At 35.7% G+C, this 12,949-nt stretch overlaps 1 protein-coding gene across 1 annotated transcript in view; it reads right to left on the bottom strand.

Annotated features, from left to right (window-relative positions):
* LOC147821004 (glutaminase kidney isoform, mitochondrial-like) overlaps positions 1-12,929 on the bottom strand; it is a 46,819-nt gene extending 33,890 nt beyond the window's left edge. Inside the window, exons 1-2 of the mRNA XM_087202640.1 lie at positions 1,495-12,929; positions 1,040-1,161 (exon numbers count right to left, since the gene is read on the bottom strand). Of these exons, the coding sequence (XP_087058766.1) occupies positions 1,040-1,110 (71 nt within the window). The 5' untranslated portion in view covers positions 1,111-1,161; positions 1,495-12,929. The remainder of the gene's footprint in view (positions 1-1,039; positions 1,162-1,494) is intronic.
* Between the last annotated feature and the right edge of the window lie 20 nt (positions 12,930-12,949).

Below are 12,949 nucleotides of genomic sequence, written 5' to 3'. Positions count from 1 at the left end.
TTATCTACCTCAACCAGAGCCTACTGTTTAGAAAAAGCCAATCTCGTCTGGTGGTGTTTATAGCCTTATTCTAGTTTCCATTTAACTATTAGTAGTTTACTATTTGAGCTAGGCATGTTAATTCCAGCACTCTGGGAGGCTGAGGCAGGAGGACCACAAATTTGAGTTCAGCCTGGACAAATTAGCAAGACTGTCTCAAAATTAAAAGAGGGCTGGGGTTACAGTTCAGTACGAGGACCCTGGATTCACTTCCCAGTACCATAAAAAACAAAAAACTTATTGACTCTGTAAGACTCATTACAAATATGTCATCCATACTTTTAAACAGTCAAGCTAATGGGAATACAGTAATGAAGAGAAATGATACACAGATAAGCAAATATAAGAAAGTCAAAATACTCCCTGTTCAAACAAATGAAGACTTTTTAATCTCCAAAGTTCTCTTTAGTTCTTAAGTGCTTAAAGAGAAACAAAAATAGCCCATAGGCCTGGGATCTAGCTCAGTGATGCCACCGCCTGCCTCGCAAGCACAAGGTCCTGAGTTCGATCCCCAGTACCCCCACAAAAAAGAAAATAGCCCAAAGCCTATGCATTAATATGTCTGAAGAATGGAGAGAGGCAGACAATGTACAAACGCAAATCTAAGGGATACAGGACTGTCTGAACCCCTCTCATTTTATGATGTCATCTGAAAAGGGCTGAAAGACATGCAGATGAATTGGAGATCAATAAAAGCAAGGACAGAACAAATTCAAAATTTCAAAAATTCAAAAATTCTCTATTCAAACTGAATGCCATCTCCAGGTAAGAGAAACTTAAAACATCCATTGCTAAATTTCCTTACAACAGATTTAAAGAATGCTCAACTCAGTATGTATCATCATTCAAGTATATCATCATTGTTGTTCAAATGATGCTTTTAAATCCATTTTTTCATTTATATAGGAAGCACTGGCCTTCAAAGATACAATTTTGTTTTAAAAGGAAATCACCGTATAGCAGAGCAAATCACCATTAAAGGTTTGGCAGAAATTTTTACTTTTTAAAAAGATCTTTGTCTAGCATGACACCATCTGACGTTGTTTGAAGAGTTAATCTTAACATATCCATACACTCTTTCAACCTGGGATCAGACGTTCGCAATCCTGTAGATTTGAGTGCCTGTTTTTAAAAAAATAAGAGTTTGTAAATATATAGTGCAAATAATGTATATGCTTATTCTAACTACAAGTTTTCATTCCTGCATATAAAAACTTCTACCCAAGACTTGAACATGTGGTATTTGTGTCACTATTACCCACTTTCTGGATAAGTTTCACATTGTTCTTTTTCTTTCACTGTTTACCTTGAAATGAGCACGATAAAAATTTGAAAACATAGTAAGAGGAACAGTGTCAGAATCTACATGTCAGATGATTTTTAAGACTGTATTTCAACAATGCTATTTAGCATAACTAACTTTTTATAAAAAGTTTGAAAAATACAGAAACTTACTGTAATAAATTTATGAACAGGTATTTTTTCTTGTCCTTCTGCAATTGTATAGAACAGCAAATCTTCCAAGCTAGGTAACAGACCCTGTTTTATTTTACTAGAAGGGGAGGAAAAAATACAAAATTAATCCTTATAGGTACATTCTAATGATGTTAAGTAAACCCATTATTAAACCATCTATGAACCAGAACACAGCTGAGCCAGATCTATTCATCATGACTATAGTCACAATCATCACTGATTTTCTAAACACCAATCAGTACTGCTAGAAACCACTTGAAAAACAAGTAAAAAATGCTTCATTAATACACAGATTATTTTCCAATCCCAGGTTTTGAAATCTTGACTACAAACTCTAGTATGTTAATGCCTAAGCATCTGTTAAAGAGATACAGTATACGTTCCCATACAGTAAAATCACCTAATTACAAACTTCAGTAAATTCAACTAATTACAAACTTCAGTAAATGTCCAAGTTAGAGTCAACTTTGGGATATTACATTTGTATTTCCTCAATGTGATGTCTATATATTATTCAAACATCATATCTAGTATAAAATCTGGGAGTGATAGCAATTAACTACTGGACAGCAGTTAAGATCAAGTGCACAAGTTGTGGAATCCTGTCTGTGATGCTAGCTATGTAACTTAAGGTAAGTTAACTTCTGTGATTCAGTTTCCTCATGGAAGAAAATGGAGTGTCTACATCAACTGACGTATCAGTTGACTAAATACATTCAATACATTTAGGACACTCCCTGGCAGTGTAGGCACTCAAACCGATGGTAGTGGCAGCTATTATTTATAAAGCAGGAAGGATTTCACATAGATTCAATTCCATAAATCATATAAAACTATTAGAACAAAAATTTTACCATTAAAATCCTTTTTGGCCTGGGGGCAGGGGGACAAGGTCTCATCATGCAGTCAGGCTAGCCTTGAACTCATTATGTAGCCCAGGCTAACCTTGAACTTATGGCGATCCTCCTGCCTCAGCCTCTTGAGTGCTGGGATTACATGCCTACATCACACTAAAATTTTAATTAAAACTAGTGTAACAGTAAAATGCTAAGATTAACCAAACTTTTAAACGGGAAACCCATTTTTCTTATCTACTGAAAAGCTTTAAAGTAAAAATAAATTTAATGAACCTAAGTAATAACTTTTCTTGACTCAAAAATGAAAAACATATTTCCTTATTCTGAACATCAGTGACTATCAAAAATCTTACAGTGATAGTATAAGGATAATCAATCTACGGTAGACCAATCTCCTCCCCATCTATTGTGATTTATTAAAATGTCTAGGGGAAATACATACATGCATATTTGCATGCATGTATGCATGTAGGGATGTATGAAATATTCAGAAAAGGAATGGACCTGTATTTTAAGAAAGTAAGAATCAGAGGAGGAAATACCTTCTGTTTTCTTAAATTTACAAATTAGCATAGTTAATTCTGGGATACTCACAAGTGTAACAAAGTTTCACAGGAAAATTATGTATATTGCTTTTAAAAGTCACAAAGCATAAGTCTGTTTAATATTATGTTTTTGTACCGTTGAAAAGAGCTTTTCTAGATACCTGAACATTTCCTGGATTACTGAAAAGATTGTATAATAGTTCCATATTTTAATAAAACTACATGTATTTAAATATATCCTAACATAATTACTTCTCAAACTACTATTAGTGGGCCGTGCATTTCTATCTTAAAAGACAATGGGATATAGGGATGGTTCATAAAGCATGTATGTTCACACATAAACATATAAAATTTCTCCTAAAAGAAACATTAATTTGGCATTGATATTTATATTAATTTTCAAATCCATTACACCAACTTTTAGCTTTATTAAATCAACCTTAAAATATATGAATCTGTGTTTCACACCTTTTTACCCCTTCCGCTTTATTTCCTTTCTAATTTGTCTCTGAGATCCTCCAATGAATTTATGGCAGGCCCACTATTTATTACATAAGACATGCTACACTTCCTGGTATATTAAACTTAACATGAGTCATTCTATCCCCATTTCACAGATGGGCAAACAGAAGCTCAGAGAGGTTAGAAAACTTCCCAAGGTTGCACCGTGGCAGAGGCAACTTTAAATCCCGAGTCCCAACTACCACTGCGGTATACTGGCTCTTTAACTTACTATGTATGGATTACTTTCACAAGGCACAAACAAGTTTTCCAGGTCTTACTCTAATCCAATACCATTAAGCAGAGTTCAATAATACAGATGATTTAATTTTTAAAGAGAAGTTGAACCTCGTGTTAAAAAAATCAGTGGGTAATAACACACCAATTATTTACAGAAAATGATTTGCCAGATAAACTTCAGATGGGAGTAGTTTATCATGTTAAAAAACTGCAGAGTAAGCTTTCTACATATTTATCACACCAGTAAATGGTATTTGCTTTGCCTAAAAGCCATGTAAATAACATAAAATATACACTTCTTTAGCCTATGGTACATAGTGCAAAAAAATTAAAATGACTGGGCCATTGCCATAGCTAGCAAAGAGAGTAAATATTTACTTGCTTTAGGACAAGAAACTAATTTTTATCCATAGAAGAATTTAAGCTGTGCTTTAAAAATATGCTCACAAACTGTCAAATGTAATAAAAAAAAAAATACTACCTATCTCATCATTTAAAAGCTAAGACTGGGGCCAGGGATTTAGCTCAGTGGTTTTGCCGCCTGCTGCGCAAGCGCGAGGACCCGAGGTTCGATCCCCAGTACCAAAAAAAAAAAAACTTATTGGGCGGGGATTTAGCTCAGTGGTTCCGGCACCTGCCTCAAAAGCACAAGGTCCCGAGTTCGCGCCCCAGTACCAAAAAAAAAAAAAAAAAAGGTAAAACTGATCTGAGAATCTGTTAGTTTCAACAGTCTGGTAAACAGAATACAAATATTCTCCCCAAACTTTCAAAAAGGTAGAAATTACTCTAAAGATCTTTCTTGCTTTAGCCCCTCATCTTTCTCCTAGTTTAACATCTTTACGTCTTCACAATGATGTAAATATTTTGCTACTAAAATTCAAAAGCTACAAGCTATAGGTTTCAATTACTTATAGACTAGGAAATCTGAGACATATTTAAATTTTAGTGTCAAAAAATATAGCAGTCTCTCAAACTGTACTATCAATAATCACTGACACGTTCAAGTGAGCCTTCCAGACTGTGTATCATAACATAAAGTGGGTATTCACCAAAGGAAACCCAAAGAAAAATCCACATTTCACACCTTCTTACCTCTTCCCCTTTATTCTTATTTTTTATAATTCATCTTTAAGATCCTTTTACCATATTGTTCCTTTAACCACATTTTCACCTACTTTAGCCTTACACAGAAGCTTTCTTAAAATTTTACAAAAATGAAAAGTCCCTTTAACTCTGATATGTACAGCATGTCAGGCACTTTACAGTCTAATTTACGGTCTAAAAGGGAAAATCAGAGACACATATGTAGAGAGATGACAAGAAAAGACCTGTGAGATCTGGTCACTGAAAAATTACTTCCCTGTGGTCCTGTTCAGGTGTAATCTGAACTAAAACTGAAAGATGGGCAGGTGCTGGAAATGCAACAGAGTGGGTTTTCCGGCAAGGGGAACCCACCACAGGGATGAAGGCAGGCACTCCCTGGGTATCCACAAACAACAGTGAATCACAGAGGTGCTAATGAAGGCACCGCTGTTTACCTATAAGCAATTCTATACCTAATTTTCAGGGCTAAAAAACTGTTCTATAGACCAACCAATAAATGAAAAGATTGCACCACACTGTGCATACATAAGGTGTTTAAATTCAAGGCCAACTTCTGCAACATGAAGAGGTGCTGTTTTTACTTACCTACCCACCCATCAGTTTCCCAGTTACAAAGGAAAATTCAGACTCTTCAGGCTGGTATTCAGTTCTCTATAGTTTAGCTCTGCACTATCTGTCTACCCCTAACTTACCACTTCGAATTTCTCAATATAAGTGACTAGACCTATTGACCTGTAAATAAGTCAAATGCTTTCTCACTGGTTTTTTTCTCTAACCTGTCAAGTCTTGTTTAAAACTTTCCTTTCTCTAAACCTTTAATGTATTAACTATCGTTCCAATTGTATCACAGGACTTTGCCCAGCCAGATTCTCAATATTCTTTTTACCACACTTAGTTGCTAACTTTTAAGAAATTTTTTACTTTTATTATATAGCTTATTATGTGCCAAAGATTGGGGATGTAAAGATGAATAAAGCAAGATTATTGTCTAAAAGGAGAGACGACTACAGTAATGTGACAGGTACTGTGGTAGAAATGTTTTAAAAAAGGATCAGAAAGTGCAGACGAAGCATTTAATTTTGGTTTGACGGGAAGGGACAATCTAGAAAGTTTCTCATTTGTAATTAGGAGCAATACTGCTAATTCATCTTATCAGTTCAAAAATCTCATAGATAAAAAATATCAATGAAAGGAAGAAAATGAAACATCTTTCCTAAAAACTACAAAATGAACAGAGGAAAAAAGTCAAAACCAACTATGCTATAAACCTTCAAGGGTAGTGTTTTTCTTAGCCTGTGTAACTCTTAAAACACATAGTTTATCATTTATATTATATAGTAAGCCTATCAGATAACCAAAATCTGTTATTTTTTTCCAAGTGGAATTTTAAAAATATTGGTCTACTAACAATACGAAAGAATGTGCGGGCTTTTTCTACATGTTTTCATTTTAAAATTATAATCCTGGCCAGGCCTGGGCCTATAATCCCGGCACTGAGGAGACTGTGGCAGAAAAGATCTTAAGTTTGAAGAGAGCCTGGAATGGACTGCAAGGTGAGTTCAAGGTCAGTTCGTGCTATACAGTGAGACTCTGTCTCAAAAATATTAGTAACATTAAAATTTTTTTAAACAATAAAAATTACAGTCCTTGAAAAGCATTTGAGATAGTTTTAAAATCAGTTTATTATTTAGAGTGACTTGATTAATAACAAATCCATCACCACCCAACAAATTAGTCATTAAACCAGTCAGGCTGAAAGCTGCACTCTTGGTGGCTGACTATGTAAAATCATTAATACTATATCAGAATAAATGTAAGTGTGACAAAGTGACAAATTCTATTTAAGTCATTTTACTCTGGGCTAATTACTCTTGGAATTTAAGAAATTATTTAAAGCTTTACTAAGAAAAAAGGACTTTCACTTTCTGTTGGCTTATGAAGTCAATTAACTTAGGTTAATTGTCCTCAGTTTACAGATAATGCCTGCGTCTCACAGCAACTGTACAGCAACGCACAACTCATTCAAGTAGCTGGACCCTAAGCAGCATCAGAGCTCAGTCCTTTGCTCTGGGCCCCAGGCTGCCACATCAATGTCTAGCTGGAAGCACTTCGTTTTAGGAGAAACATTTGTAGTTCGTTAAAAAAAATGAAAAATGAGGTTTCTTACTTATTCGAAGAATTTCTATCCAAAACGCAAATAGGAGAATTACTTATGTTAGATGACCAAACTGTTGTTATGCCTTGTTAAACTCCCATCGTGTACAAAGCAAGAGTGAGATGTGTTAAAATACAGGCTGCTGTTGGGGTGAGACTATTCTGCAGAAATTTATTCCTAATCAGGCCCCCGCAGCAAGTGTAAAAGCCAGCTTCCCGTGAGGGAATGTCTGGATATCCCTGTCAGCTGCTGCCATTTTATCCAGATGTGGTGACTTCACAGGTGTAACCCAGGAGCCGTCTACCTGTTCCAGGGAAGAGGACCAGGGCCAGGACAGACCAAGTCCACATGTTCGGCTCTGCCCAGGCTTCCCAACACCAAAGTTCTTTGGCCAGGCATGGCAGCGCACACCTGTAATCCCAGTACTTGGGAGGCTGAGGCAAGGAGGATAGCTTCCAGTCTCACTGAGTGAGACCAAGGCCAGCCTGAGCTACACAGTGAGACCCTGTTTCAAAAACAAAAACCAAAACAAACAACAACAAAACACCACAAAGTTCTTCAGCCAAGTATCCTTTAATAAACCCTCCTCATTGGAAAGATACAGGGATTATGTGAATTCTGTCACTGCAATCACTCTGATACCGCTATAGATGACCACAGTTAATAAAGGGTAGATTACAGCTACACATAAGGAAAAAATGATACAGCTCTGAAAATCAAATGGGCTGCCTTTTACAGGTAAACTCTTGTGAGGAAACCTGTTGGAACCATTACAAAAGGGAAAAACAGCACCTGGGGAGGTGGGTTTTTAATTAAATTCTCTTTCAATCCTGAACCTAAAAGTCATTAACTCAATGCAGTATTTTATTAAACTGTTAACAGATGAAAACGAAAAAAAATAAGTCCTACTAGTTAGGTAACCTAATATCTTTGTACAGTTTATAAAATATGTAAAGTGAGGTGTATTTAGAAGTTCTTTAAAGCCACTTTCAACTCTAATTTTTGGTTTTTTTGAATTGCTAAAAATAATGTGCTCCAAAATTCCTACAATAAAGTCAGATCATAAACTTTACTAAGGGCTTACATACTTCTATTTCACAGATACGTGGTTATTTGTATTCTTAACTCAAAAACTGAGGGAATCACTTAATGTTACTGAATGAACTATACACTTAAAAATGGTTTCAACGGGGCTCAGTGGTAGAGCATTTGCCTAGCATGGGCAGTCTCTGGTTGAATCCCAAACAGCAAAATGGTTACAATGGTAAAACTTTGTTATGTAAATTTTACCACTTTTTTTTTTTCTAAAACGCTAAGAGTCAGGTACAGGAGAATGAGGTAAAACCAAGGGAGGGCTGCTACAGCAGACACATGAAAGGCAGCAACAAGATAAAGCAACCAATACAAGACACAAAAATCCATACAAGGAACTCATTCAAAGCAGAACCCCTCACAACCTCTTTGTGTAAATGAAGTTCCACTGGAAGACAGCCACACTCATTCTTTACCTGTTGGTTGATGGCTACTCTGTACCACAGCTGATTTCAATAGTTGTAAAAGAGACCAAAGAGTACAAAAAGCTGAGCATATAATTTGGCCTTTCACAGAAAGTTTGCCAGAACCTGCTTAGGGCACCACTGCATTACAGCAAGGCACAGTAACGAAACGCCTCCTCAATAAACACACGCTGAACAAGAGATGTTAAACTCTCACGGTAATATTTTTATATGGCAGAAAAAGATGCAACATCTCCTAAGGGAACTTCTACCAAAAATAGCTTAGAATTTTAGAAGTTTCATCTTTGAGGATAATAGTGATAACAGGATTTATAAAAGATTCATAATCTTCTTACACAGTTTTTTCAATGTAATAATGCTTATTATTTTTATGCAACCAGAAAAGGATATGGTAGCAGACTAAGCAGCAAATACAAGCTGAAAATTTAACAAATGAGGTTCCTTTGATAAGGAGTTACACAATATTTTCCACTGTTTTTAGAAGTTTCCCACTTACGAGAAATCTTAAATACAACTTGAAGGAGGCAGGAAAAACAATACCCACGCTCCTACAAACCACTACTGCTAATGGCATTTTGGGATACTTCCTTCTGTTATCTCTAAACTTTTTTGAAAAGCTTAAGATCACTTGACAGCATACGTCACAGGAAATTTGGTATTCTAACCTTTGGCCTAACATTCCATTTACTTCTATCTCTAAAATGTATACCTTTGAAGAAGCTAAATAAGAGATTCTCATATGAATGCACCATAATTTACTTAACCATCCTACTGAAGTTGAACACACATTTTTCCCATTTTTCTCTAGTATGTGGTACAATGTAACAAAAATATTAGGGAATAGATCTTTCTATACTTTAACTTATTTTGCTAACCTAGATTTCTTAAAAAGTATGAGTAATTTATAACTTCATGCAACTTAAAAAATTGGTCTTCAGAAAGCTTGTACTCATTTAATAACACCTACCAAAAATCAAAGTACCTGTCACTCAAAATATCAAGATGACAAGTTTAAAATCTTCTTTAGAAGCCTGCACTAGAATCAGTAGACAAATGTATTTCCAAATCCTGAAAGCTATAGGCTTTTTGTCCATTATGTAAAGCCAACAGCTGTTTTGAGAGTAGCTCTTTCCCTATAAATATTTCTGCAGAAATTAGTAAGCAACGAACACCTCATACTTAGCAGAGGGTACTTCCCAAAGGAAGCCAAGGCACACGTCGACATTTTACTTCCACCTTGTTGGAGGTCAGAAAATTGCCACGCACAGCAGTAAGCCACAACCAGATCAATTTAAATTTAGCAAATCTGATTCCAAGGTGAAACTGAAGGGTAGTGTCTCTACCTGAAAACTATGTGCCTCACTGAGAGATACCAATGAACTAGTAACCATTTTTATAAATATATCTGTCCCCTCAACTTTCTTAAGCATTTCTCTTAAAGGCAAATGACTTAAATGGTGAAAAGGTACAGGTAACTATAAATCAGCACTTGGAGTAATACGATTTAATATGACTGAGTTCCTCAAAGAATGCAAATCCTACAATTTGACTTTCAGTTTTTGCAATCATTTTTCTTCACTTCAAATATAATACAGTACAGTTTTTTTCTGATTTCTTTCAAATAATTTTTCAAAATAAATAAAATCTCCTGAAATTTTCTCTTCAAGGTGACATTTACCTTTATCAAACTAAAAGAGTATTCCCCCCTCTTTTTTGCCTACATATTATTGCTTCATAAAAAAGGTTAAATCCAGGCCAGGGATTTAGCTCAGTGGTTCCGCTGCCTGCTTTGTAAGCACAAGGTCCCGAGTTCGATCCCCAGTATCAAAAGAAAAAAAACGGTTAAATCCTATGTGGTGGTCATTTCCCCAGCTAATTTTGAGGAAGGGAGATTTCGCCTCAAACAATAAGTCTGGAAACAAGAAAGTAAAACTCAAGACTAAATTGTGGGATCTAAATTTTGCTCTTCAGTGAACTTCATCTAAATATTTAAAAAAATTAGTAGCATTCTGTTAATTCCAGACCATGTGCATATATATCAATGGCTAATAAATGCACATGGTTCAATGTAAGTATTAGGCTGCAAAAAATTTAATTATAGTTACTGGTATTGTCATTTACCATAAAACAAAAACTAATGGGCTAAAGATTAAGTAGTAGAACACACATTTTAACATGTGTGAGGCCCTAGGTTAGATTCTCAGCATTACAAAAAGCCAACTCCCTGATAACCATGACTTGGGAAAGTTTTAATACTGAGGGGAACACAAATAAGACAACTGAGGGGTTAAGAAGCTCAAAAAATTAGATGTACTTTCAATCTTGATTTTAATCAAAATTGATTAAAATTTTGATTGGTTTGATTAATGTTTAAGACAAATGCAATATAGAATGATTATAAAAGCATTTGCTACCTATTTCTAAACAGGTTGTGTCTTTCAACTCCAAAATATATTTTATATCTATATCTGCCAAAATATAGTGTCTCAACTTCATTATCAATACTTCATTATCATTTCTGCTGAAATGCCTAAGTATGGAAATTTTTCACAACATACAATGCAATGATTTTCTTTGCCCTTCACTTTCCATTTAATATAAACTACCAAAATATAAAGCCACACTATCTGAAGCTAGCTGAAGTTAGTTTGCTTGCACTTTTATTTTTAAATTTAAATGTATCCTAAATTATGCTTCCTGACTTTGACATGCAAATATATAATTAATGCATAATGGTTAGGCAACTTTCTCTGTTTTGTGGTACTGGGAATCAACCCAGGGCCACTCTACCTTTTTTTTTTTTTGAGACAGGGTTCCTCTTAGTTACGCAAGCTGGCCTGCAAGTTTCAAAGCTCCTGTCACACTCGGCCTCCAGAGTAGCTGGGATTAGACATGCACCACCATGCCAGGCTAGGAAGGCAGTTTTTAACAGATACTACTAAACTGCCCTTCCAAGTAGATGAATTAATTTATACCGGCTATGCAAGAGGTCCTACTCCTCTTCTCTTTTGTATCACCTGATCTAACACCTGCCAATCCAACAGGGAAAAACTAGTCTTGTTTTAACAGAATCCTTTCAGTACTGTACCTTATATGAATTACTTATTTTGTAAGGATTATACATAGTCTGACATTTTTCAGCTCACTTCCGATTATATACTCTCTTTTCCTTTCTAATTAAAAACTAAAACGTGAGAACAAAAGGTAATCTAACAATGCTTCTGCACCCTTCTCCCTCTGACCTTTCCCAAGGATCCTTCACTAAGACAGGACATAAGCTTGTGGCCTTTGGAGAATTAAGCTTGGCATGCTTGACAGCAGAGATAAAGGTCTGACAAAAATGTTTTCCTAGACAAGCATTTCCACTCAGGTTACTCAAGGCTCCTGAATGCGTAACAGTTTGAGAAATGGTGCTAGCATTGTTGGTACCAGTCTGTGTTGCTTTTCTGCAAAGAGAATGATATTTTAAATTAAAATTCTAAACCATAATCTGTAACAGTATACAAAATAGACTGAATCAGAAAAATACATTAGATATGGGGAGCACAAATTTTAAATATGAAGTCATCAAATTTGTGGGGATCTACTGCAGCACAGCTCAGATTTGTTTTGCTCACCCAAAGGTGAGGGAAGCTGAGGGAAGGGCAGTGCCCTTGAGAGTGGGAAAGGGTAAGCAGGAAAGACTGTGGCGTCAGGGTGTTCAGTGAGGTTGTACAGTCAGAGTGTACACAGTGTACACCCTCTGAGAGGCCCCGGGAAAAGAGAGAGAAAAACATGGAGACAGCCAAGGAAGGTTCGGTTTTTTTTTTTTAAGTGATGGGATGAATGGTAGTAAGATTCAATTAGACCACTAGAGGGAAAAAACGAGCAAAGACCACTAGGCTTTTCTCTAAGATGTTAGTCACATACAGCAGTCCTAATGTAAATCAGACTGCAGGTGCACAAAGGAGATGGTACAGTCTAGGGCAACAATGATTCAGAGCTCGTGGGAAGAAGCTAAGTAATTTACTTATATTCCAACTCCTTCTACAATGAGATAAAGTCAGCACCAGGCACAGGAAATAAAACCACAAATATTTCAGCATATGAACTAATTAATGAAGTTGCTGTGGTTAAGCATTAAATTCACTGTGATCTACCAGCAAGGCAAAAAAGTAAACAGTACAAATCATAGTTTCATGGAAGGCAGATGTACAATGATTTCTCAAGAGAAAATTTTTTCTGGGAACTAAAAAGTTCTCATGTATAACCCTGAAATTCAAAGACCAATGTCCTTGACAGGTTTCAATAAATGAAGAAATTTTATTCTCACTTATGGGATAAACAGGTAGCTTTTAATGCATGCCAAACACTGTTCTAAGCCTTTTACAAAATGGTATCTCATTTAATTTCCACGCAGCTACTTCTTTTAGTAAACTCTCTCAAGTCTGTCAGAGTGCAGTGTTGGCAGTGCACTGACCTGTGCATTGGGAAGGATAACAGGAGCCAATGGAAATTTATCTCCCTGAGTAA

This window comes from Heterocephalus glaber, unplaced genomic scaffold, assembly GCF_053883595.1.
Source record: "Heterocephalus glaber isolate CG9 unplaced genomic scaffold, H.glaber_assembly_v1.0 deba00001777, whole genome shotgun sequence".
NCBI lineage: Eukaryota > Metazoa > Chordata > Mammalia > Rodentia > Bathyergidae > Heterocephalus > Heterocephalus glaber.
This window is presented reverse-complemented; position numbering and strand designations above follow the sequence as displayed.